General features: G+C 42.7%; 2 protein-coding genes across 3 annotated transcripts in view; one reads left to right on the forward strand and one right to left on the reverse strand.

Moving 5' to 3' along the window:
- Positions 1–3121: 3121 nt before the first annotated feature.
- Positions 3122–24405, reverse strand: LOC311521574 (uncharacterized protein). 2 transcript variants are annotated; one of them, XM_084629943.1, is made up of 4 exons: positions 24174–24405; positions 5384–5459; positions 4356–4763; positions 3122–3671 (listed from the first exon to the last, which is right to left on the reverse strand). In XM_084629943.1, the coding sequence occupies exons 2-4, from the start codon at positions 5399–5401 to the stop codon at positions 3561–3563; spliced, it is 537 nt and encodes a 178-aa protein (XP_084486069.1). In that variant the 5' UTR covers positions 5402–5459; positions 24174–24405; the 3' UTR covers positions 3122–3560. The 2 variants fall into 2 exon arrangements, 1 of the variants encoding a protein (XP_084486069.1); XR_014711915.1 differs by lacking the exons at positions 3122–3671; positions 4356–4763; positions 5384–5459 and adding an exon at positions 18760–19371.
- The window catches only part of LOC311521573 (uncharacterized protein), a 49517-nt gene continuing 35722 nt past the window's right edge, over positions 11557–25351 (forward strand). Inside the window, exon 1 of the mRNA XM_084629941.1 lies at positions 11557–11722. The gene's annotated coding sequence lies outside the window, so the exon portion shown is untranslated. The remainder of the gene's footprint in view (positions 11723–25351) is intronic.

The following is a 25351-nucleotide window of genomic DNA, read 5'->3' on the forward strand; positions in this document are numbered from 1 at the left end:
AGCATAAACGCTCTTATTGTGGTAGATCGGAATGCGTTGGATCATCCACATTGTCAGGCAAGGGGCCCTGGGCAATGGAAGGTAGTGCTGACATCATTGTCTCTCTCTGGGTTTTGCTTGGAGCTGCAGACAGAGAATGCAGTGCAGTCAGTAACCCCTTCGTGCCCCAGTCCAGACTCTGTCAGGCTTTCCCCTCAATCCCTTCTTTCTCGTTCTGTTTCTGCAGACACAGCCAACAAGAACAACCACTGCTGGATTGGAGGAAGGACATTTTTGGAACTGAAAAATTCCCTTCTTTGCCTCTTTGGTGATTTCCTATCCCCCAAGAAATAAACACTACTGATTTCTACCAGAAAGGGAACAAAGGGAGTGTTTCATCTCAGTTTTACAACATCACAATAACTTTATGAAACCAGTGGTATTTGTCACACACAAATATACAGGCACACACAATGTATATATGATACATGTTATACATACACACATCTATATCTATTTATAGAAACTATGTAAAATTTGACATTTAAAAACCTTAGTCTTGAAGCAATTGATCTAGATCCAAGAAAACCCCCAAACTCTGTTCCTTCAGTATCTGTAGTGGGGGAAAGGAGGTTCCAGTTGCAATTTGGGCTTCAGGTAGTTTATTTAAATGTGAATGGCCACGTTATTGTTGACTAGAGTCTGCTTTGCCTCCCAGACAGCTGCTGTTTCTGACCTACACATGCACACATTAATCTCACACTTGGGCAGGTATCCACAATGTCACAAGAGTCATATTATATGGAAGGTGGCACTGGATCTGGGCAGCAGCCTACAGGATTTTCCAGAGGAATAGAGAATCCAGTGCTAGGTCTGAACAGTGGCACAGGGGACTTCAGGGAAATAAGGAAACCAGCATAGTTCAAGCACAGCCCTGGAGATTTCAAGTCACGTTTTGAAATGTCATTGTGCACCTGTATCACTGCATGGTTTTTAGGCTGTGTGACAGCTGGTACAATAGCAATTGGAAGAACTTTGCCCACTATGGTCTATGCAACACCTCATGGGAGAATCACTGGGGGCCCCTGAAAGCTCCTGGGCCTTAACCCTTTCCCTCACCATCTATATCTCACCCTTGTAGTGTTGAAACTGGTCAGGGAAGAATGGTCTTCATGAAGATGATTTGACTGTATATTTGCACAATTCCCAGATCAGCAACCCCCTGACTACCAAGTAGTCTCAGGGCAATTTTTTCTCTGCTCCTTTTTACTCTAGTGTAATGCAAAAAGAGAAACTAAAAAACACTTAGAATATGTCTACACAGCATTGGTAGTTACAGTGCCGCTCAGAGAGTGCTGAAGGGAAACTGCTGTTGTGTGTTCACACTGTCAGCTGCCTGCACAATAGCGTGTTCACACTTGCAGCACTTGCAGCAGTATTCAGAGCAGTGCACTCTGGGCAGCTATCCCACAGAGCATCTCTTCCTCTTCTGCTGCAAAGAGTTGTGGGAAGGCGGAGGGGGTCATGAGGCAGCCTGGGTCCTGTCCCAATGCCCTGCGATGCATTGCTTCGCCTCCCAGCAATCCCTGTGCTTCCATCCGCATTTGGCGCCATCTTTCAATGGTTTGTGTACTGCGCGCTCTGGAGGAATGGATCTCGCACTGTTGACCAGTACGCTGCTCGCTCTGACTAACATGTTACGAGTGGCAGTGGAATTGTTTCTTAAACTACAAAGGCAAGAGGAGTGCAACATTGATTTCCCCATGTGTAGTAGCTACAACACAAGATTGCTTGTGGCATTCACGGAGGTGCTGAACACAGTGGAATGTCGCTTTTGGGCTTGGGAAACAAGCACTGAGTGGTGGGATCACATCGTCATGCACGTCTGGGATGATGAGCAGTGGCTGCAGAACTTTCGGATGAGGAAAGCTACATTTATGGGACTGTGTGATGAGCTCGCCCCAGCCCTCTGGCACAAGGACACGATTATGAGAGCTGCCCTGCTGGTGGAGAAGCATGTGGCAATTGCACTGTGGAAGCTGGCTACTCCAGACTGCTACCGATCAGTCGCTAACCCATTCGGACTGGGAAAGTCAACCGTTGGACTCGTTGACGGAAGTCTTCAGGGCCATAATCGCATTCTGCTCCAAAAGATGGTGACTCTGGGCAACGTGCGTGACATTGTGGATGGCTTTGCACAAATGGGCTTTCCTAACTGCAGAGGGGCGATAGATGGCATGGCATATTCCAATTCTGGCACCAGACCACCTAGCCACCGAGTACATTAATCAGAAGGGGTATTTCTCTATGGTTCTCCAGGTGCTTATGGATCACTGTGGGCATTTCACAGACATTAATGCAGGCTGGTTCAGAAAGGTGCATGATGCATGCATCTTTCAGAACACTGACTGTTCAGGAAGCTGCAAGCAGGGACTTTCTTCCCGGACCAGAAGATCACCACAGGGGAAGTCAAAATGCCCATTGTGATCCTGGGAGACCCTGCCTACCCCTTAATACCGTGGCTTATGAAGGCATACACAGGGCACCTTGACAGCAGCAAGGAGGGGCTCAACAACAGGCTGAGCAAGTGCATAATGACTGTTGACTGTGCTTTTGGCTGTTTAAAGGCCCGCTGGCGCTGCCTATATGGGAAGCTGGACCTGGCCGATGACAGTATTCCTATGCTTATATCCGTGAGCTGTAGACTCCATAATATTTGTGAAGGGAAGGGTGAAAGCTTCACTCAGGACTGGACCACTGAGGCTCAACGCCTGGAGGCTGCATTTGAACAGCCAGAGACCAGGGCTATTAGAGGGGCACAGTGTGGGGCCATAAGAATTGAGGCAGCAATTTTAAGTTGAAAGCCACTAATATTTGTTGCTTTGCTCGGGATTGCAGTGCTTGTAATGCTAAGAGGTGATTCTGATTGGTGCAGACGATGCACTATGAAGGTTTAAGAAAATTGCCTATTGCTTTGCAGGGCTCTGCTTTCAATTAATAAAATAAAGATTGCTTTCAAACCAAAACAATTCTTGTATTAAAAACAACAACTGGAGGAGAGAGACAAACAAAAAAATACATCAGCACTGTGGAGAATGGGGGAAGGGAGGGTCCAAGAGAAGGAGGGATCCCAGGACGGTTAAAGATTTGTGTATGTCCAGGTATCATCTCCAACCTTCTCCTTTGGAGTACAGTGCAGCGGGTACTTTACTTCAGCAGGGCTAAACTGCAGAGGGACAGATGTTGAGTGCAGTGAGTACTGGGAGTCTGCAGTGCTGGACTGTGACTGGGGAGGAGTGGAATGCAGCAGGGACAGACTGGAGCCAGGAGGTCGATAAGCATGTGTTGGTGGTGTCTGTGGGGCACATAGGAAAGAGTTTTGCAACAGCGGCTGCAGGGGAGGGTGGGCGCGCAGCTGTTTGGTTTGCCATACTAGTAGCATCTGGAGCATGTCTGCTTGGCGATCCATAATGTTTAAGTGCCATTCGTGGCTTCGTTCTGGTGCACCGCATTATCCTTTCAGTCCCTCTTCTTGGTGTCCTGCCACTCCTTCAATTCTTGTTTTTCGGCCGCAGAGTGCATCATGACCTCACGCAGAAAGTCCTCTTTAGTTCTTCGTGGCCACTTTCTAATTCTGCACAGCCATTCAGCCGGTGATAACAAAGAGGGAGGCTGGGCTCCCAAGGTCTTATCTGTGAAGCCAAAATGCAACATTTTACAGAAGCAGTATTGTTTGCAACACAGAGACCACTGATTCAGTGATTTAAAACACAGCCACTATTCACATACCTATCATTAACTGCCTGACTCCAGGCAAGCACACATGAGCCACAAGACCCCCAGAACGGTGAGTAACCGCAGGGGCAGGGGAAATCCATGTTCCAGGACTGTACTGTACATGGGGCACGGGGCTCTTGGGGAGAGCCAGCACTGGTGGGGGGTTTTATAATCATTCCTGTCCCCACATTTTCCACAGGCTGTGTTCATTATGGAAGATATCTTGCTCTTGAGGGTGAGTAGGGAATCAAGGGAGGATCTTCTCCAAGACTGCGGCTTCTGCCCTGGCCTTTATGCGGCTCGCCTGTGTGCAGCAATGGTACCCCTCCCCTCCGGCCCCAGTGATGGCAGAGTGGTGCAGGAAAGTTACCATTAGTGGGGCAAGAAACAAAGCAGCGGATTGCCCAGTATCTCCATGAGAGTTTCCTGGAGATCTCTGAGGTAGATTACCATGAAGTGAGGGAGTCAATCAACACTCTGTTCCACAGCTTAGACTAGGCATGTGGTGGTACACGCACCATACAGACACAAGCCTGCTTTCTGAAACCTTCCTTCCCCCAACAACTCACTTCAGCAATCTGCAAAATCAAATCACTTACCAGGGACCTCCTCTCCTGTTTGCACTTTGCCAAGATCTGACAGCTGTGACTGGCTAGCTTCCTCCAGGATAGACAAGAGCTCCTGGCTGCATGCATCTCTGAGTCATCCTCTGCCTCTGGGTCCTTCATCCACCTCCACATCCTCATCCAAGTTTTCCTCCTCTGGCTCGGTCCACTCTTGACTGGCACGTGAGCCACCGAAGTATCCACAGTGGACTTCACAGTGGAGGTGGGGTTGCCACCGAATATCGCATTCAGCTCTTTGTAGAACTGGCAGCACGTGGGCACAGCACCAGAGCGATGGTTTGCCTCCTCCGCCTTGTAGTAGGTGTTCAACAGCTCCTTCACTTTGACCCTGCACTGCAGTGTGTCCCGGTCATGGCCCCTTTCTGTCATGTATCGTGAAATCTGTCCGAAGGTATCATAATTCCTACGGCTAGAGTGCAGCTGGGACTGGACAGCCTCCTCTCCCCAAATGCTGACGAGGTCCAGCTGCCCAGCATTGCTCCAAGTGGGGGATCATCTGGTGCATGGAGCAGGCATGGTCACCTAGAAAGATGCGCTGAGACCACTGCACTTGTCACCGAGCAAACAGGAAGGGGACTTTCAAAATTCCCAAGGAATCTAAGGGGTGGGGATGATGGTTGGTCACCTGAGGGCAGGGCAGTAGAGTTCAAACTGATGACCAGAGAGGCAAGAACAGGCATTGTGGGACACCTCCCAGAGGCCAGTCACAGTGCTGTAATAGACCAGGGTGTCTACACTGGCACCATAACACTATACCCCCGGCGCAGAAAGCTGCACGCCTCTCGTTGGGGTGGTTTTTTTACAGCACTGCAACTGCACAGTTTCTGTGCACTAAGTGGCTTGGCAGCGTGTGCACCTCAGGAGTTACACTGCAGAAATCTCCTTTACTGTGCAGAAAATTGCCACTGTAGACAAGGCCTTAGTCACTATTCAAAGAACCCAAAGGGACTAACTCTCCCCTCCCCCCCCATTAATGCCATGGAATTGACAGAAACACTGACCTTTCCTCCACTCCCCATTTTGACCAGGAATTACAGCAGTTTCACTGCAGGCTTTTCCATACATGGATCATGATTCCTAGACACACAAGATTATTTATTAATGTATCAATCAGCCTTAATTGAATTTCCCAGATTTTCTGGATTCCAGCCAGACTTTTGATGCAAAAGTAATATACATGGTAAGGTCTTTGGAGCAGGAACCTTGTCCTTTTACCTGCTTGGAGAAGTGCATGGTCCTCTACAGTGCTATATATAAAGAATAATAATTTGAAATTGCACATACTGGATAAACCTACATGTAGGTTCATTCAGTATGTGCCACATGTATTTAAGTAGCATAGATATGTATCTTAGTAGTGTTCACGTGTGATAACAGTATGTGGTATGTGCTTATACAACATATTGCTGGTGTGTATGCAAGATATACCGGGTGTATGTATGGATGTATATACTTTATAGGCTTTTGTGGTCCCCAGCCAGCTTCAAACAAAAGCTACATTTTTGTTACAAAGTCAACCTCATCCCTTCTGAAATCCAGTTACATTAACAAAATGTAATTCTAAAATAACACTTCATGATCCTCAGCCCAAACTTTACCCCTGAACTCAGCTTCTCCAAAGGCAACTGGAACTCATCCTCCCACCACCAGACTCCAACCATCTCCCTTTTATTCAGGGTGCAGTCTAATGAGTCACACCTGCCCAGTGAGTCTGTATTAATTGAATCGCCAGTCTCTCAAGGGTTCAACACCTCTTAACAGGGTGTGATAGGAGAATCCTGGTGCTCTGTCACGAAGTGTATGTGGGTGGGGATTATCTGTTTTTATGTTATTTGAAAGGGGTATGGTGTAAATATTTGTATGTGTGTATTTGAGCACACGTGACTACTGGGCAGAAGTTCATTTTGTTCTTGCTGGAGTCACCAGAGAGTTTTGATTTTTATTGTTTTTGCCAGGAAGGGGTTAACTAGAATGCCCTTGCTGAGCTCCACGTCTCCTTGCATTCCAGGGTAAATGGTGTTTTGCAAAGCCTGGTTACCTATGGCAACAGCAGAGGGGAATATTGCAGACGAATCTTTTGAATCACAGGATTTACAGCCCATATGTTTATTCTGCAGTGAAACACTTCCAGCTCTCTGCTTCTGATGTGAGCTGGGAACCACGAGAGGACTTTGCAGAGCCATTGAAAAGACATTGTGAGTTGGAAGCAAAGGACTTTTAATCAGAGGACTGCTTCAAAGAAGAATAAAAAACAGCAAAATTACCGCAACCTTCAAGATGGGCTAAACTAGCACTATACATAGCTATATCTAACCCCGGGCAAAGACATATACATTCTCTCTCTCTATATATATATGTGTGTGTGTAAAGCTTCTCTGTCCAAGTCTTAGATTTCAATCCTCAACTGTGCCGCAGTAGCTTTGCACTAACCACCAATGCAAAGTGGCCCTGAAGCTGGCATTGCTGGCCATAGGAGGATCAACTCAGCATGAGGTGTCTTTCTAGTGCCATAGAGCCTCTTACGGAACTCCACTCCTGTTTGAGCTGTTGGCAGCTGGCACAAATTAAAGAAGCCCTCAGGCTGCTCCAATTTCTGCTGAGGGACTACTTTGGCGCAAAGGTAGTCCAGGATTGGAGGAAAGCAAAACCAACTTTGCACTTTCTTCCTGAGTTGTGCTTCAGGTTCCTTGGCCATAGCCCAGGATCACAGTCTCAATCTACAAAAAAATCTGCAAATATATACTTTAGAATTTAGATACAACCTGCTTTTATATATAACATGTGCATGTACTAGTGATATCGGTCTAGATCCACAAAGGAGACTTAGATGCCATGTTGCAATGGGGGGAACTACAAAGGGGACTTAGATACCATGTTGCAACTTTATGTGACTCAGGCATCCAGGCTCCCTATACTATGCACAGGGACAGTTAGGTGCTTAAGAATGGGGCCCACAGAAGTCAGCACACTCAGCAAAGAGCGGCCTAGCTAGTCAACAGGAAGTACTGAAGCTCCACCCCTCAAAGCTAGTTAGGCACATAACTGTGGGCCAGAGGGAGATGCTCGCCTCTGCTCAGGATTCACAGCTACAAGCCCTCTCCTGGAGTTAGGTGCATATGCCCTTTCTCACAAAAAATTGTAGTGGTGATGTCATCATTGCTCCTCACATATACTCAAAAACCAGTGGTATTTTCCACTGAATGCATCTGATGAAGTGAGTTGTAGCTCACGAAAGCTCATGCTCAGATAAATTTGTTAGTCTCTAAGGTGCCACAAGTACTCCTTTTCTTTTTTTCAAAAACCAAGTAGTTCAAGCACTCACTGACAGCACAGGTTCAAATGCCCCCTCTGCCTGCTGTGGAGTAAGGTTTTGAAGCCAGGGCTTGCTATTGCTACAGGTACCCTAACCACTGAGCTATGGGGTATTCTTAGAGAAGGTTTGGCAATCTCTCTTGTTAAAGCTGTTCCACGTTGTATGAACCACTTAACAGTCACTGGGCTAAAGACTGCACATAAATGACTCTGTAGCTCAGTGCTTACAGCACTTATCTATGATACAGCAAACCCAAGTTCAAGTCCCTGATCCCATGCTGTATACACTCATTGGAAAAGCTTTTCAACAGGAGAGCTTGAGACAGTGCCTCCTCTCCCCCCCCCCAATAATATGCTATAATGCAGTTATTGGGGACACTCTCCTGAGAAGTGGGAGTCTTAGGTTCAAATCCCTGCTTGATATTGTGTGAGGGGGAGTGAACCTGGGTCTCCCTTGTCCTGTATGAGTGCTTCAGCTTGTGGGTTAAAGGTTATAAGGGCAGCAGGTGTATTCTGAGTACACCTGCCAGATTGGGACTCACAGGCAGGGCAACATCTAATTTGAGGATCCTGCTGAGGCTTAGGCATTTGTACGTTAGGACTGAGGCAGGAGTACATATGCCGCGTGGCAGATATTCAGGCACCATGGGAACTTTGCCAGTGGAAATTAGCACCTAATAACTTTAGGTAGCAGGTGAGCAGAGCTTTTGAGGATATAAGTTTTGGATTTAAGTGTCTAAAGTAGCAGTTAGGTTCCTAAATCCCTTTGTGGCTCTAGCCCATTGTTATTTGTTCTCATACCTTTAATTTTTGGTTTTATATCAATCCAAATTAGATTCTAAAGCCCTCCTGGTCAGGAGTATGCCTTATATCTGTAAAGCAACATGCAAATCCATGGCGCAATATGGGAAATAAATAAATGTTTTAAACGTAAGGCTAAGATTTAGTCATGGGTGTTTTTAGTAAAAGTCATGGACAGGTCACGGGCAGTAAACAAAAATTCATGGCCTGTGACCTGCCCATGACTTTTACCATAAATACCCCTGACTAAATCTTAGCTGCTCCTGGGGTACTGCTGCTTGAGGGTGGGGGGAAGAGGTGCCACTGCTCTGGGGGGCACCGCTGCTCAGGCGGGCCCTGGGGCACTGCTGTTTCTTGGGGGGGCTGCTGCTGCTGGGAGGTGCAGGGTGGGGGGGCTGCTGCTGGAGAGGCGGGGGGCCTGGCACCGCTGCTGCTCCGGGACTGCTGCTCAGGCAGCCCCCAGGGCCAGCCACACTAGCCACTGCTGGGTGGCCCTGGAGCCAGCACCACTAGCTGCTGCGGCTGCGGTTGCGGAAGTCACGGCAGTCCCAGAAAGTCCCAGAATCCGTGACCTCTGTGGCAGACTCGTAGCCTTATTTATACACATTATATGTTAGTGTTCAAGGCAATAACACTACTGTAGTTAAGGCTGAGAAGAACAATTCATTGTAAACATGGACAGACAGACACATAAGATTAAATTCACATGGAAACGTGCAAATTACAATTTTCTCTTTGGAACTCTTGTGCCCCCATATGTTGTTCTACAACTTACTCAATAAAGAAGTAGCATGTTACATATTAACCCAGTTAATCTAGATGTTTGGGGGGGGGGAGGCTATTTTTGTTGAATGAGAAGCTGGACATTTTGAAGGAATCTTCTGTTTGTTTCTAGAAGATCAGAAGGCAGGTCATTGCAAACTGTACTTGCTGTAACCTAGGAAGGGTTTGCCTTGCTGGTAGATATTTAACAGTCATAAAGGTCTATTCTGTGATGCTGTCTATGGAGACCCTTTCAAAGATGTCTTTGTCCAGTGCTGCAGTTGGAATTTTGCACTCTTTGGGAAAAGGAAATACTAGAGAAAAAATAAAATACAAAACGTTTTTGTTTAATCTTAGGATCTTGGGGTTCTTGTAGCTTGATTAGAACTCTGACATGGGTGTACCTGTCTTACTAAGATTTTTTTTTATGAATGATTGATATTAAAAAGCAACAATTTTTTAAAATTAATTCCTTCCCCCAATTGAGAAAACAAAAGCAGAATTTCGGGTTATTGTTCAGGTCATGATTTATTTGTGACATTTCTTTGACGCTGTGGACCAAGGTAGATAGTTCATAACATATTTAGGAAATGATAATGCAAATAACAGAAAGCAGAGAAGAGGGGAGGAAGAATCCATCCTCTTGCTGGGAAGAGAATGGCTTTTTAGAGTAAGGGAATAGTTATCTATTTATCTACCTATCCTCACTATTTAATATACTCATCACCACAGTATCTAGGCACCAAATACAAAACTAACATTTGGATTAGATTTCTCTATAAAGTACCCTGCTTTGCATTACTTCTAGATTCAGTTTCTTTACTTGTTTTGTTTTTATTTGTTCTGTAGAATTCCTTATAGCAGGGTGGATTTCATTAAAAGGTAGGGTTTTCAGTGTGCCATCAAAACAGTCAGGCTTGGGCTCATTTTGATCTAACTAGGTTAGGGGGGTTTTTCCATACAAATAAATCACTGAATTTACCATTCTGTTTTCCTTGCTTCTGTCCACCTAGAATTTTAAAGCTTTTAGGAAAAGAATCAGAGGATCTGGAAGCACTAGGAATTGTGTATGGTTGAAGAACGGAGACTAAAAAGAGCTTTTGTTCAATAGTGTGTGTGTTAGTTTCTCATTCTCTACTATTTCCTGAAAACAGGGTTTTGCGGAAAAAGCTCACAGACATTTTTCCATTAGCAGAGCAAGCGGTGGGAGGTAATGGGCTTGGGGGAGGGAGGTGATAATCAGAGATCTGCTTAGTCTTCAGAGAAAGAAAAACGCTTGGGCGCCTGCTTTGCCATAAATTGCATCTGGTGGTTGGAGCTACAGCAAGTTATTAAAGCGACTGCATTAAAGTCATAATTCAGCAGGTCAGCACCAAGCACACTCTGCAATGCCTCCTCCATCATCCCTCCCAGCCCCATTTTTGGAGAGGACTAAACACCAATGGCCTGAATCAGCTCTTACTGCAGCACTTAATGACTTTTTTTGGGGTTTTTTGCCCCTTGAAGGGGTGGGGGGAAAGGGCAGAGACTTGAGGTAATTTGCTTTGGAGACTCACAGGGAGATGGAGCTGCCCATCCAAGCCTGGCTGAGGGGGAAAGGTGGAATTCCACTCCCCAAATTTAGTTTTCTCCACATGATGTATGAAGCTGTGGCAGCATCAGCACACACATCCACCAGCCCAGTGCCCCATCCATGCTGTCAAAATTCTGCTCACAGAGTGTGTTGTTTGATCCTGCTGAATGTAAGGGCTGGAGACTGAATTGCACAAACACCAAGATGGATGCAAGAGCATCAAGATCAAGGGCTGTGAGCTGCCAAGTTAACAAATAACATTTTACTATCATTTTGTTTTAATCTGTTTGTAAAGCTCCCATCCTTCTTTATCTGAGGAAAGCACCCTCCAAAATAAAAGCTTCTGTGTTATTTTTTTTTATAAAAACCAAATAAATAAAAACTCTATCAATGCCCCACAAGTCTGAGCAACCTTACATCATCCAACTTGGGTGCATCATCCAACCTTGTGATTAAGAAGAAAATCTGAGAAGAAAAAAGATCAAATAATAAAGCATATTTCAGCCTCAGGCTTCTAAAAGACCTATTATAAGCATGAAAAATATGTATTTTTAAAATGGTGCAAAACACCTTGTTGAGAGATCCTTCTAATTGCCATTTGGTGGGTTCTGAATGTTCAAGGCCACCATGGCTGGGGTTTGGTTGTCTTCTGTAAATGTGAAGCTTTTCTCTCATCTTCTTAAGGGGTAGAAATGCCCTGGAATCACTCTTAGACCTTCAGTATATGCTTCACAGAAAAGTGCTTTGGAGCTCTGTTTTTATGGGCCTGGCTGTGAGGAGAACAGCAGGACAAGCTTCTGAGACCACAGGGTCCCTTCCTTTCTTCGGATGTTAAATATTTTCTTCATGAATCTAAGGAGGAATAGTGAAGCTGAAACTGCTGAGATGACAAGTAAGTGCATGAGGTCACCAATGATGCCAGCTTAAAAAAACTCTGAGCTCTGTGTGTGTGTGTGTGCGAGAGAGAGAGAGAGAGAGAGAGAGAGATTATGTGAGAGAAACCGAGAGAGAGGTTTGCTCCAGTATTCTCAGGGACACAACAAGGAATGATTTCTGGATGCAGCAACCTGTGTATTAGGTATACAGTATTTGTTCTATCTTTCCTGAAAACTGTGTTTGTTTTCTACTGAGTGCATAAATACATCTCTTTTGGAGATAACACCAAAATACTGGGATTCTCTTTCCATTGCCTATCAAGTCTCTAACAAATTTTCTCACGGTTCCCTTGCTGTATGACAGCTACTTTCACCCATGAGTACTGAGGACAAACAACATCCCACTTCCTGCTGGGGTGTGTGTGTTTAATTTTTATTAAGAATTTAGTACAGGCTTAACATCTCAGGAGACTAAAATGTTCTGTTAGTTCACAGAACAGATAATGGCAAGGCAAACTTTCCATATCACTGACTCCTGCCAACATGACTCAGACTTGATCTACCTACCTTTAGAGGACAGAGTGAAGTTCATTCTCTATGGTCCATTCAGTCACTAGCCTTTCCAAACAAGGGGACAATTTAGAATCAATTGTGGTGATAACCTGCCAATCCAGAATTGGACTATGACCTGCCAAAATAATGTCATTTAGATTCCTGAATATACTACAGATGGCTCTACAGATCAAGACCAGCATGGAACCAGTAACCTGGAATTAAAAAGCTTTAAATCCTAACTCCCATTTTGTCTAAACTGCCCAGGACTGTGTTTTCTATATTCTGCAGGAGACATTTTATCATTAGAATCTTATTCTTGAGAATTCATTAATTTCATTCATGTTCAGAAAGTACTTTGCTAATGTAAAGCATTAGATACATGCTAAGCATCATTACTGTAGTTAGTGTTGTTATTCCAGGCACCAAAACAATGAGGCAGATATTCTCATGTAAGAGCTACCACATCCCCCAAAATGTGAGAATATCACTCAAGCTTGTAACATCACAACTGTGAAAATATTCTCCTGACAGTCTAGATGTTATTTTCACTGCCATTTCCAGCAACAAGGGGGCAGCAAGGAGCCTCAGTTAGAATTTGGAATTAAGCAAGAGCCAACATTACCGCACGGATATAATTTTTATTCCTTATTTATGTTATCTCCTTAGATCAGTGCTAGAAACCTCACCCCTTGAGATATTGGACATTTGAAATAGGCAAAGCCCAGGAGATGGTACAGAATCCCACTCTGGCTTCCAGCAGATGGACTTAGATGTGACTCAATAGGCCTTTCCAAATCTTTCTTCATTCAGCATTTATTATCATTTACAGTAGAGGCTATGTGTGCACTGCAGGCTTTGGTTAATAAAGTGGTTGAAGTGCTGAACTTTCACAAGCATGGACTGAGGTTCACAAATAGTGCCCTTACAATTCAAGTGGATTCAGGCTTGATACCAATATTTCACACATTTCTATCTGCAGATGCTTTGATCAGTGGACCAGAATTTCATTTACTTTCTGTGGGATTCTCTAATGCCCTCAGCAAACCCTAACCCTGCTAGCTTTAGGAACCCTGGATACTTTCTTGAGACCTCACCCAGTTTAATAGTGTACTCCTCACAGCATTATACTTCTGGCAGTCCCTCTGCACTCTCCTCTGAAATGCCATGTTGGATCAGTTCCAGTGAAATGCCCCTAGCTTTTGGGAAATGCTTAGGACCCAGATCTAAAAATATTTACTGAGGGATTACAGAAATGCTTGGGAAATGCATTGACAAACAATAGCAAACATTAATTTCAAATCTTTAGACAAAATGTAGATATGTTTGGGAGAAATGCTAAGGACCGTTTCATTTTTCAAAATGCAGTTTAGATTGATATGGGAACTTATGTAACTCTCTAAAGCAGTGTTCTCAATAAATCACAGCAGCTATCCCTCTGCCTCCTACTGCAACAGGACATAAGAGGAACTATTTTCCCCCTCTCTCTCCCTCCAGCAATGGGAGAAGCACACCAATGTCACAAAGCTGCACTAAGTCCAGGCTCTGCCGCATAGTCCATTTCTGAGACTGCCTCGTATTCTAGGCACATCCCTATGGCAATAAAATCCTCAGCATCACATCCCGGCCATGACAGCAGAGGGAATCTGGAGTAGCTAAAAATACAGATCCTACTGCCTCAAAAGCTTGCACACAGCAGGGGACTGCTTGTGACCTCCACACTCCCTTCCCCTGTGCCTGATGCAGACACCAAAGGCAGGTTGTGAGCAACCTCAGCTCCAAAGGCAAGTAAGAGCACCATTATTACATGGTGATGGGCACTAAACACAAACACATCAATAAACCCTTTTGTGTCTGTTGGGAAGAAACAGAATTCTTCTTTCCCCCCCAGACCTGCCTGGCACGTCAGGACAGACAGGTGGGGTCTGTTGCTTTGTTGTTGTTTGTGCGGTGATTATTTCTCATTTTGCTTTGCATAGTTAAACACCCCAAAGATCCCTGGCATTAGCATGCACTATAAATCTCCAGGACACTGCAGCTGTGACTGGATTATTTATAGCTCTGCTCTTACATTACCAACTCCAAAACATCACACAAAGAGGAAGGTAATGAAATCTCCATCTCCCCAGCCGTGCTCTCTAATCTGAAACGACATTTCTAGGAGCCATTTTCACTGAACCAGGGAGTCTAGAAACAAACACATTCTTATCCTCCCACTCACAGTCAGACAAACTCACAACTCTCACGCACGTACACAATCACACATTCTTCCTCTGCTTCTCACACACAAACTCAGTAACAGTCTCATATATTCACAATCTATTCCTTTCTCACGTGTACACATACACACACATATATATATCTCCTCTTTCTCTCTCGCCTGCTCATACAAACACAATCACGAACACACCCTGTACCATAACGAGGAGCAGAATTTAGCCCACTGAAATAGCCCATATTTACACCTATTAAAGGCTACAGATTTACAACCTTGTAAGTAAGATCAGAATCTGCCTCTCACTCTCTCTCAAACATAAATATCCATAGCTGCTCTTGAAGTTGTCTCTTTCCTTAGCACCCTCTCTATGCATTAATCATTCAACATTTAAATCATTATCCACTTGCTTCTTTTTGCTTTGTCAATGAAAATTTTTAAGCATTAATTATCAAACTCATTCTCTATGAGGTTTTCTTGGCTCTTTTTAATTAGTGGGTGTAAGTGTCAATTTATAGTCATCTTGTTCCATCTTCAAAAATATCCTGTGTATCATCTACATTACAGAACACATTTTGTGTGTGAGAGAGACTGTGAATGTGTTTGAGATTATGAATGTGTGAGCTTGTGAATGCATGGACGAGATTGTGAATGTGTGTGTGATCTGTGTGTATGTAGAAAATACATGGAGATGTTTCAGCATTAGAAAGCCTAGAGTCTTGAAGACTTTATTTTACAGTTTGGATTTTATCCTATGACTAAAAAATGCTATGGATTCTAATCCCAGTGACACACTGCATTGGATCAGCCAACTTTAGGTTACAGAGCAGGAAATCTGCTTTCTGAGCTGTATATGCTCAGAGGAAACAGTAGGAGGAGGATCCAATTTTATCTGGGGGTGCTCATGACAAAGCACTCAAGCTTCACTCTCATGGTTTATAATGGAAAAGATTGGACTTTTTGGGTCCAGCACTCGTGCAATCCTGCAGTACCAAACTTGCATATGCAATCCACTGCACATGAGCAGCCCTAAAATAACAAACTAGTTTGGTGCAAACAATAACAAATCATAGTGTAACAAAATACATAGACTTGAGATTTTAGGTTATAGTGAACATTATTTTGCCATAAAGATGGGGAAAAAGTGTGAGAGAGGCTGAACTGCATTTGAAAATATAAGATCATTAATTATAAACTGATTATGGTCACTTTTGCATGTACAGTAGACCCTCAGAGTTACAAACACCTCGGGAACGGAGGTCATTTGAAACCCTGAAATGTTTGTAACTCTGAACAAAATGTTATGATTGTTCTTTCAAAAGTTTACAACTGAACATTGACTTAATACAGCTTTGAAACTTTACTATGCAGAAAAAAATGCTGCTTTCCCTTTATTTTTTTAGTAGTTTATGTTTAACACAGTACTGTACTGCATTTGCTTTTTTTTTTTTTTTTTTTTTTTGGTCTCTGCTGCTGCCTGATTGTGTACTTCCAGTTCCAAATGAGCTGTGGTTGACTGGTCAGTTCGTAACTCTGGTGTTCATAACTCTAAGGTTCTACTGTATAACTTTCACAATTCTGAATGTTGTAGTCAACTATTCCAAAGCATAAGCTATTCCAGAGCATAAACGGTTCCCAATTTCTTTATTATGCTGGTAGGCTGCAGTTTGTATTTAATACAATGGGATGGATGTAATCAAGAAACAATTCGCTCCTTGGCAATCGTTTCCATTACCAGATGCATAGAAATGGTGGGGGCCCCATAGCTGCCAGTTTGGGATAAGACAGGCACTAGGGGGAAAGCCTTAGTTCTCTGTAAAAATAGATCACTAGACAATGTTAGATCTGAGTCAAGAAAGTAAAGTAAATAAAATCTCCAAAGCAATAGTGAAAAGGTGAGGGCTCTGGAATGCTTTCCCTCTGTTCAGACAATGTTCAGGTTTGCCTGTTCCAAGTACAGCTATTATGTCATCCCTTTTCATAAAGCCTCCACTTTGGGGGGAACTAGATGGTTAAGGGGATCAAGAATGTGATATGAAGCTTTTCACCCAAGGGCTACAGATATTAATTCTATCCAGATTGGTTAGTGACCAAAATGTGTTGCCATCAGATGGCTAATCAATAGTCTGTGTTTGCAAGATTATGATCATTTGTATTATCGTAGCACCTAGGAGTCCTACTCATGGACTGTGACAGAGAGACCACTTGGCAAAGGGTCCCCTGGCTTTACAAACTCATTATACCAAACACATGGTTTATAGGATATTTTGTATAAAGAGTAATACCTAAGGTTTATATATAGAAAGCTTGACTTGTCAAGATTAATAATCATTGTGAGATATATGTACAGGTAATATTTAAGGAATAATGTATTTATACTGAAAGTATGCTTTATGGACTTGGAGTAACAATTAGTCATCAGGGGAAAAAATGTGTCTAAGGATGGCCCATTCAGATGGGCCAGGGTGTCACCCCACTCCACTTGGTTGGTGATGCAATTGTTTAGCCTTGTGCAATACTGAGACTTTGAACGGGAAACCATCAGAAGCAAACAATCAAACCCACCTGAATGTAAAAAAGTAACTTTACAACAAGATGGGTTCACCTGTCTATAAAGAGAAACAAAGGCTGTTTTCGGTACAACACAGAGGAGGGAGAAGCACTCTGTATTCAGTCACTGAGGAAACCCCTTGTGGAGCACGGGTGTTTTCATGAATGTTTGGATCCTGGTTCTTGTGAAACCAGCCAGCTCTGCAACACACTGAACTTTGGGGGGAAAACATACTTTATTAGATAGGAAAGGCAACTATTAATAAGTGTGTGCCCTAGTTCATGTTTTATGATTTTATTTTGTATTGTAACCATTTGTTTCCATCACTCCCTCTTGTTTCTAGTTGAATTGCTATTCTTTTTTAAATAAACCTTTGTTTTATTACAAATGCTGAGTGTGATACATGAGCAGTGGTTTATGGCAGTAGTTCTCAGCCAGGGGTACGTGCATCCCTGGGGATACGCAGAGGTCTTCGAGCAGGTACATCAACTCATCTCTAGATATTTGCCTAGTATTACAACAAGCTGTATAAAAAGCATTAGCAAAGTCAGTACAAACTAAAATTTCATATGGACAATGACTTGTTTATACGGCTCTATGTACTATACACTGAAATGTAAGTACAATATTTATATTCCAATTGATATATTTTATAATTATATCGTAAAATAAGAAAGTAACAAGTTTTTCAGTAATAGTGTGCTGTGACACTTTTGTATTTTTATGTCTGATTTTGTAAGCAAGTAGTTTGAGTGAGGTGAAACTTGGTGGATACGCAAGACAAATCAGACTCCTAAAAGGGATACACTAGTCTGGAAAGGCTGAGAGCCACTGATTTAAGGTAAAATTAGTAAAATGGGTTATACTGCTCCTATGGGGCAGAGGAACTGGGATTTCTGTGAGTAGCCAGTGTCAGGGGCTGGATAACACAGAGGAATGATTCAAAGGGACTTGGTGACTGGGGTGCACCTCTTGTTAACCTGCAAGGCAAAGACAGGCCTGGTATAGCCCCTGGAGAGTGGCTGAAAAGCTAGTGGTGTTAAGAAGCTAACATCCAGTTACCACAAGCAAAACTCCCTCACACTGGAGGCAGGGGGTAACAAGCTGACACACAGTCCTGGGTGCCCCAAAACCCATCACATGGACTCCACTGTGCTAGGTGATATACGAATACAGATGAGTTTGTAGTTTCAGTTCAGTTGAACAGGACTGATGCCTGCCACAAAAAATACATCTCAACAGGCTCTAACTGATCCCTTTGCTAACAGCTTCAGTGAAGAGGCCAGGGTCTGAATGAGCCATGAAGACAAAACTAGCCGGTCACTCCTAGAGGCAGCCTCTCCAGTTAAGAGGTGAGGTACTGGAAACTGTAGCGAGTAGGAAGCTGGCACTGGTGTTACCCAGGCTATAGTTCTGTGAATAAACAGAAACCTTCAGTTTCCAGGGCTGTCAGCCAGCACTTTTAATTAGTACTTAAAAATAGAATAAATAAAGTTTATATTTTGTTCTACGGAGGAATATAAATAAGCAGAAACAACAGTATGTTTCCAAATAATGGAGCATCTCTCCAATGTAATGGAAGTTGTGTTGGGAATACAGCTCATGATTTTATTGCATTTATTTGTATACATATCTCTTCATGTGCATCTCTGACATGGTTAGCACACTACCAGAGCAGCAGTATAATGTGTTATTCAGCCAGTAACATATTCAAATGCAATATTACCTGTGTCAGTAATATGAAGGTTTAAAAGAATATGAGCCCAATTCTCATTTTTCACTAATGCCATTTTACTGGTTTGGCAGCGTAAAGGGACCTGCCAAAACAGTGTAAAGTGGTCTTAGCGTAAATGAGAATTAGGGCATAGATAAGCATATCTGCCTCCAAGTCTCTACTAATTTCTTTGACTGTTTATTCTGGTGTTATCACATACTGACCAGTGTATAAATAAAACACGACAAGGAATCTGAATAAGAGGGTGACAATAGCTTAATAGTTTCTCTTAGAATATAGCTGGGATCAGTGTAGAGACCATAAAAAAATTCTGGAGTTGATTAGTATCAGTCCAGTTCCTGGTGGACAACTGTTCATGTCATTACAAAAACCATCTGCAGCAACACAATTGATCCCACTGTTGGAAACTCAGCAGAGAGGCCAAGGATGAAATACGCCATGGAGTGTGATCTCCTCTTCTTCCCCTGGTATCTCCAGGTCAGGGGTGGAGTACATTGGTTGGACAGTATGGGTGAAGTTTGTACTTCCACTGCCTATGCTTTCTTTTTTTCCCCAAGGATAACTTCAGTCATTAGAGCTGTCAGTCCAATGCCTTTCATCAGCATTCAATTCTCTGAAAGAATTTTTAATGCACTCAGTTTTTCAGTATTGTATTTTTATAGGCTATTTTTCTTACCTTTCATTTTCTGTAAAAACCAACTTAGTCTTTTAAACTCACATTTCCTTCTGATTTTATCCTTTTCCACTTGGCAAGTGTTGATATTTTTCTGTGACTTTCCAATGATAAATAAAAGGGAATTGAAATCAGCACGACCCCTTTTTATTTACTTATCTCTCTGGGCACTTCCATCATTGATAATATCTACAGAAAAGTGCACAGGTCTGGGGTTTTTGCTCCTGCAAAACCATCAGAAGAAGCTTACATATAGTTTAGTCTGACCTATTAAAATGGTGATGAATTTAAGTTTTGTCTTTCTTAGAAAAAGAAAAATGAACTTGACAAATCAGAGAATTGATCTGATATCAACAAGATGAAATTCAAAAAGAACATGTGCAAAGCACTTCACTTAGGAAGGAAAAATCAAATGCACAGCTATAAAATGGGGAATAACTGGCTGGGTGGTAGTACAGCTGAAAAGTATCTGGGGTTATAGTGGTATGAGTCAACAATGTGATGTAGTTTTGAAAAAGGCTAATATCATTCTTGGGTGCATTAACAGGAGTGTGGCATATAAGACTTGGGAGGTAATTGTCCCGCTCTATTCAGCCCTGGTGAAATCTCAGCTGGCATACTGTGTCCAATTCTGGGCACCATGCTTTAGGAACAATGTGGATAAATTGGAAAGTCCAGAAGAGAGCAACAAAAGTGATAAAAGTTTAGAAAATCTGGCCTATGAAGAAAGATTTAAAAAAAACAACGGGTATGTTTAGTCTTGAGAAAAGAAGACTCAGAGGGGACTTGATAACAATCTTCAAATATGTTAAGGACTGTTATAAAGAGGATAGTGTTCTCCATGTTCACTGGAGGTAGGACAAGAAGTAATGGGCTTAATCTGCAGCAAGGGAGATTTAGGTTCGATATTAGGAAAAACTTTCTAACTGTAATGGTAGTTAAACTCTGGAATAGGTTTCCAAGGGAGCTTGTGGAATCCCCATCACTGGAAGTTTTTAAGAACAGGTTGGACAAACCTGTCAGGGATGATCTAGGTTTACTTGGTCCTGCCTCAGTCAATGCAGGGGGCTGGACTTGATGACTTCTCAAAGTCCCTTTTAGCCCTTCATTGGTATGATTCTATGAGTAGTTAAAATCTATCTAGTCAGGTCCAAATTGTCAGCCATTCTCCATTTTAGAGAGACAAAGTGGGTGAGGTAATATTTTTTATTGGACCAACTTCTGTGGGTGAGAGAGATTTCAGAGTAACAGCCATGTTAGTCTGTATTCACAAAAAGAAAAGGAGTACTTGTGGCACCTTAGAGACTAACCAAAGCTTTTGAGCTTACACAGAGCTCTTCTTTTACCGGAAGAAGAGCTCTGTATAAGCTCAAAAGCGAGTCTCTCTCTCACCAACAATAGCTGGTCCAATAAAAAAATATTACCTCATGCACCTTGTCCCTCTCATCCTGGGACCAACATAGCTATAACAGCACTGCATAAACCCTCCATTACAGGGATGTAGTAAATTTGAATGCAATCATTCGCATATGTACAATCTGCATTTATGCATGCAAATCAGGTAATTAGGTGCAAAATTACATGATTTGAATATGTAATGTTAGAACTGAGCAAGTAATATGCAACAAAAAAAGTATACTATTATTATTTTCTTCACAAAGTGTCTGCAACCAGACTGGGAAATAGTATTTTTTATTCAAAATGTGTCTATTTCATAAACAAATAATTTTGGGTCTTGCAGATTTGTTTGTGAACTGTTCATTGTGAATATTTCACGTTGAATTGTTTAATTACATAAGTGAAGTAGTATCGGTTCTGTTTTCTGTTTGGATACTCTGTATAACTAACCAACTCAGAACAAACTCTGAATTCTACAATCAAATCTACAATTTAAAAATTGCTGTCACTGAATATTAAAGCTTAAAATTCAATTTTTGTCAGTATTTTCACAAATAAAGCTTGAGTACTAGAATGTTCATGGAAAGTGAATAATAAAGAGTTGTAAACACAGCTGCATCAAAAATTGCTTTTGAATTCAAATATTCATTGATTTTTCTCCATTATTCATGCAACCCAATTGCCATTCAGTGTGTACAAATATGTGGTTTGCATACAAAAGCAGCTGCATATGTAGAAAAAAAGAAGCTAGCTGAAAACATTGTCCTTAGAGTCTGGGGGATTTTGAGGGGTATATATAACACAGACACTCCTTGGCAAAGGGTCACCTATTCTTTGCGACCAACTCTTGCCTCAAGCCTGACAAACTCACTACACCAAACACATGTCTTGAAGGGTATTTTTAATCCATAAGGGTAACCAGTAAGGTGTCTACAGAAAGACTAACCTATCAAGATTAATAATTATTGTGAGATGTTTATACAGCTAATATTTAAGGAATAATGTGTTTATATTGAAAGTATGATTTATGGTTGTGGAGTAAAAGTTAGTCACCAAGGGATAATATGTCTTGCTGGTGGCCCAAACAGGAGGAAGTTGTCATTCCATCTTAGTTAGCCAGTGATGTAATGCAAGCCTCACTCCGTCTCCAGACTACCAGTGGAAAATTATAAGAAAACTGCAAACAATCACATATTTGGAGGCAAAAATGGAACATTACAACAGAAAGGGGATCTCTGAATGGAGATAAGACTGTTTCAATATAACACAGGGGGAACAGGCACTCTGTGTACTTTCACTGAGGAAACACCTTGTGAGAGGGGGGTGTTCTCATGAATGTTTGGATCCTGGTTCCTGTAATGTCAGTCAACTCAGCAACAGAGTGAACCTTGTGGGGAGAACCTACTTTATTAGATAGAAAAGGTAACTGTTAAGGTGTATGCCCTACTGTGTTTGTTTTATTTTGCATTGTAATAATTTGTTTCCATCTCTCTCTCGTTTCTAGTTGAAGTTCTGTTCTATTCTTAAATAAGCCTTATTTTATGTTAATACAAGTGGTGTGTGTGACAAAGGAATGGTAGTTTAAGGTAAAACTGATAAATGGGGGTATACTATTCCTTTGGTATAGAGATTCCAGTATTTCTGTGAGTAGCCAATGTCAGGGGATGCATATCAATGGGGATTGATTCAATGGGGCTTGATTCAATGGGGCTTAGGAACTAGGGTGCACTTTTTGTTAACCTGCAAGGCAAAGACAGGCCTGGCATAGCCCCAGGAGAGTGACTGAAAAGCTGGTGGTGTTAGGGAGTTCACACCCAGTTACCACAAGCAAGATTCCCTCATGCTGGATGCAGGGGCTAACAAGGTGACTCACAGCCCTAAGAACCCTGAGAACTGCCACAGTACATTAATCCCTCACTGGGTCTAAAGGGATTAACAAGAGCCTGTGGGTGCAATCAGCCTCACCCCACTATACCTGCATAAGTGTAAAACCTGGAGGGAGGAGTTAAAAGGGCTGAATCTGGCTAAATTAGGCCCTGACCAGGAAGGCAAGCAGATCTCTGGCTTTCACTCTGAGAGAGAAGCCTAGCTGGAGTCAGGGAGCTGAACAAGACTGCTGGCAGATAGAATCTCCTGCAAGAAAGGTATATCTGCAACAGGGAGACAGGACCCATGAAGTTGCGAAGAGTGTCAGGAAGTGAGTCTGCCCACAACTCTATGGGCTGGTGAAGGGGCCTCAAAGGAACAGTAAGATTTCTGCTGACTCAGGGACCGCCCTGTGTGAGGAAGAGGATAAAACTGTCCTGCTGCAGAACCAGCTGAGGGTAGAAAGTGCTACAAAGCTCTGAAGTGAGCCTGTGAAAGAGACTCAGAGAGAGGAAAGCTAATGATACATTGGGAGTCCAGGAAGAGGTTGAAGCAAAGGCCTAAGACAGGGCAAGGTAGGAAAGAGTCCAGGGAAGCAGCAAAGAGTCTGTGTAATCAGCCCTTGACTGCCTATTCAAGGGTCACTGGACCAGAACCCAATGGAGAGGGAGGACCTGGGTTCCCCCACCAGCCAACTGAGGAAGGTGAAGTGGACACCACACCCCCAACAAGGGGTAAGGGACTAGTAAGTCTGAATTTGGATTGAGGTTCCAACTTGAAGCTGCAGCACTATTAGTTGTTGGACTACTGGTTTACCACTAGGGGCTGAGTCGCAAGAAGCAGCAGACTACTAGAGGGCCAGAACAGCTCTCAGCAGGCCCTGAGTCTGCCACACAAACAACACCAAACCCAGGCACCGGGGGATGCATCAGCCAGTGAGTCACATGCTTACATGGATACTTTCTAAAGAACTATAGTATAGTATGACAGGTTTCAGAGTAACAGCCGTGTTAGTCTGTATTCGCAAAAAGAAAAGGAGTACTTGTGGCACCTTAGAGACTAACCAATTTATTAGAGCATAAGCTTTCGTGAGCTACAGCTGTAAAGTAGAGCAGTCACATCCTAGGGACAATCAAATTAGAAGCAATCCCTCACATACAGACATGGGGGGCAGGGTTGGCTTAGTGCAAGATAAGCATATACCCAGAGAGGGCTTTGGGATCATCCCTGACTTTGAGCTCTTCTTCTCTCCCACATCTCCTTTGTCTGCCGATCTATCACATCTCTGCTACTCTACACATCTACCACCATGCTTCCTTTGGTTCATCGTCCTTTGTTGTGCTCTGTCTGGCTCAGAATGTCTGTTTCAGAAGGTAAACTTTTCAGGCACAGAGTGGTCTTATTGGTCTATAAGGCAGCATGTACACCTATGGTGCTCTAGTTGTAGAATGAATGAATGAATAAATAAATAAATTCACCTCTCCTGCAGTGAATAGCCAAACCTTCATCTCCTTTCACATCTGCTACAGCAGCTCTCTTCTCTTCATCTCCACAAGTCCCAGATCTCAATACTCCAGCATGTAAAGAATTCTGCTGTCTGTGCCCTAACAAATGCAAAGAAGCACAATCATGTTGCCTCATCCTGTGACAGCTCCGCTCGTTCCCTATTCATTTCAGGATTAAGTTAAAAATGGCCCTTCGTTGTTTGTAAAATCCGGCACAGACGGACTCCCATGGACCTTGTCTCTCTGTATTCCCCTCTCTGCTCTCTCCTCTTGTCTAGCATCAACCTCTTCTCTGTTCCTTCCCCCAATTTCACCAATGTTGTTACAAGAGCCTTCTCTTCTGTAGCTCCTGCTGTCTGGAACAAACTTCTGATATCTGTGCCTCACAGACTCTCCACCTCATTTCAAATAATCACAACTAATACTTTTGTTTTCTCTCTTGCTTCTATCTCATCGTTTCTTTCTCCATCTGCTATTATTTGTTTATTCCTGTAATTTAATTATCTAACTTTTCAAAACATTTTGGACTAGTTTATATGAAAAACACTATGTAAAATAAAATTGTATTGTGGGTAATTGTTTTGCACTATTGTTTCTATTTTCCCCAGGTGTTCTTTTGCAGCTAGTTTTTAAATATGCAAACCACTTCTGTGGCATGGGAAAAACCTGCAGAAAATGTTGGACCTTTGTTTATACTCTTCTTTCCAAAAGCAACATCTGCATTTCTGTAATACTTTTACACTCTGTGGATCTGTTATAACTTATAAATACAGCTAGAATGTGTTTAGATGTATTCAATATAGTGGAAAAGATTATTTCCCTCCCAAGAAAGTGTTATATGTTAATGATGACTCATTTCCAGGAAGGGGGGAAAGAGGACTGAGGACACCCCCACAGGGAGACATGCCTCTTGTCTGGACTGCATTCATTAGAACATAGGTACAGACATACTAAATCGCATCCTGTGTCCATCAAGTCAAGAATCCTGTCTCTAAAACAGTGTCCCACATTAGATGCTTCAGAGGAAGGTGCAAGAAATCTGCAGTAGAGAGACATAGGATAGTCTGCCCATGGCAATTTTATAACCTCTAATACTCTAATAAAGTAGAGATCGGCTTAAGCCCCGATGCGTGAGGTTTTAGATCTCTTCC

This window comes from Lepidochelys olivacea (assembly GCF_965140295.1).
Source record: "Lepidochelys olivacea isolate rLepOli2 genome assembly, chromosome: 6".
NCBI lineage: Eukaryota > Metazoa > Chordata > Testudines > Cheloniidae > Lepidochelys > Lepidochelys olivacea.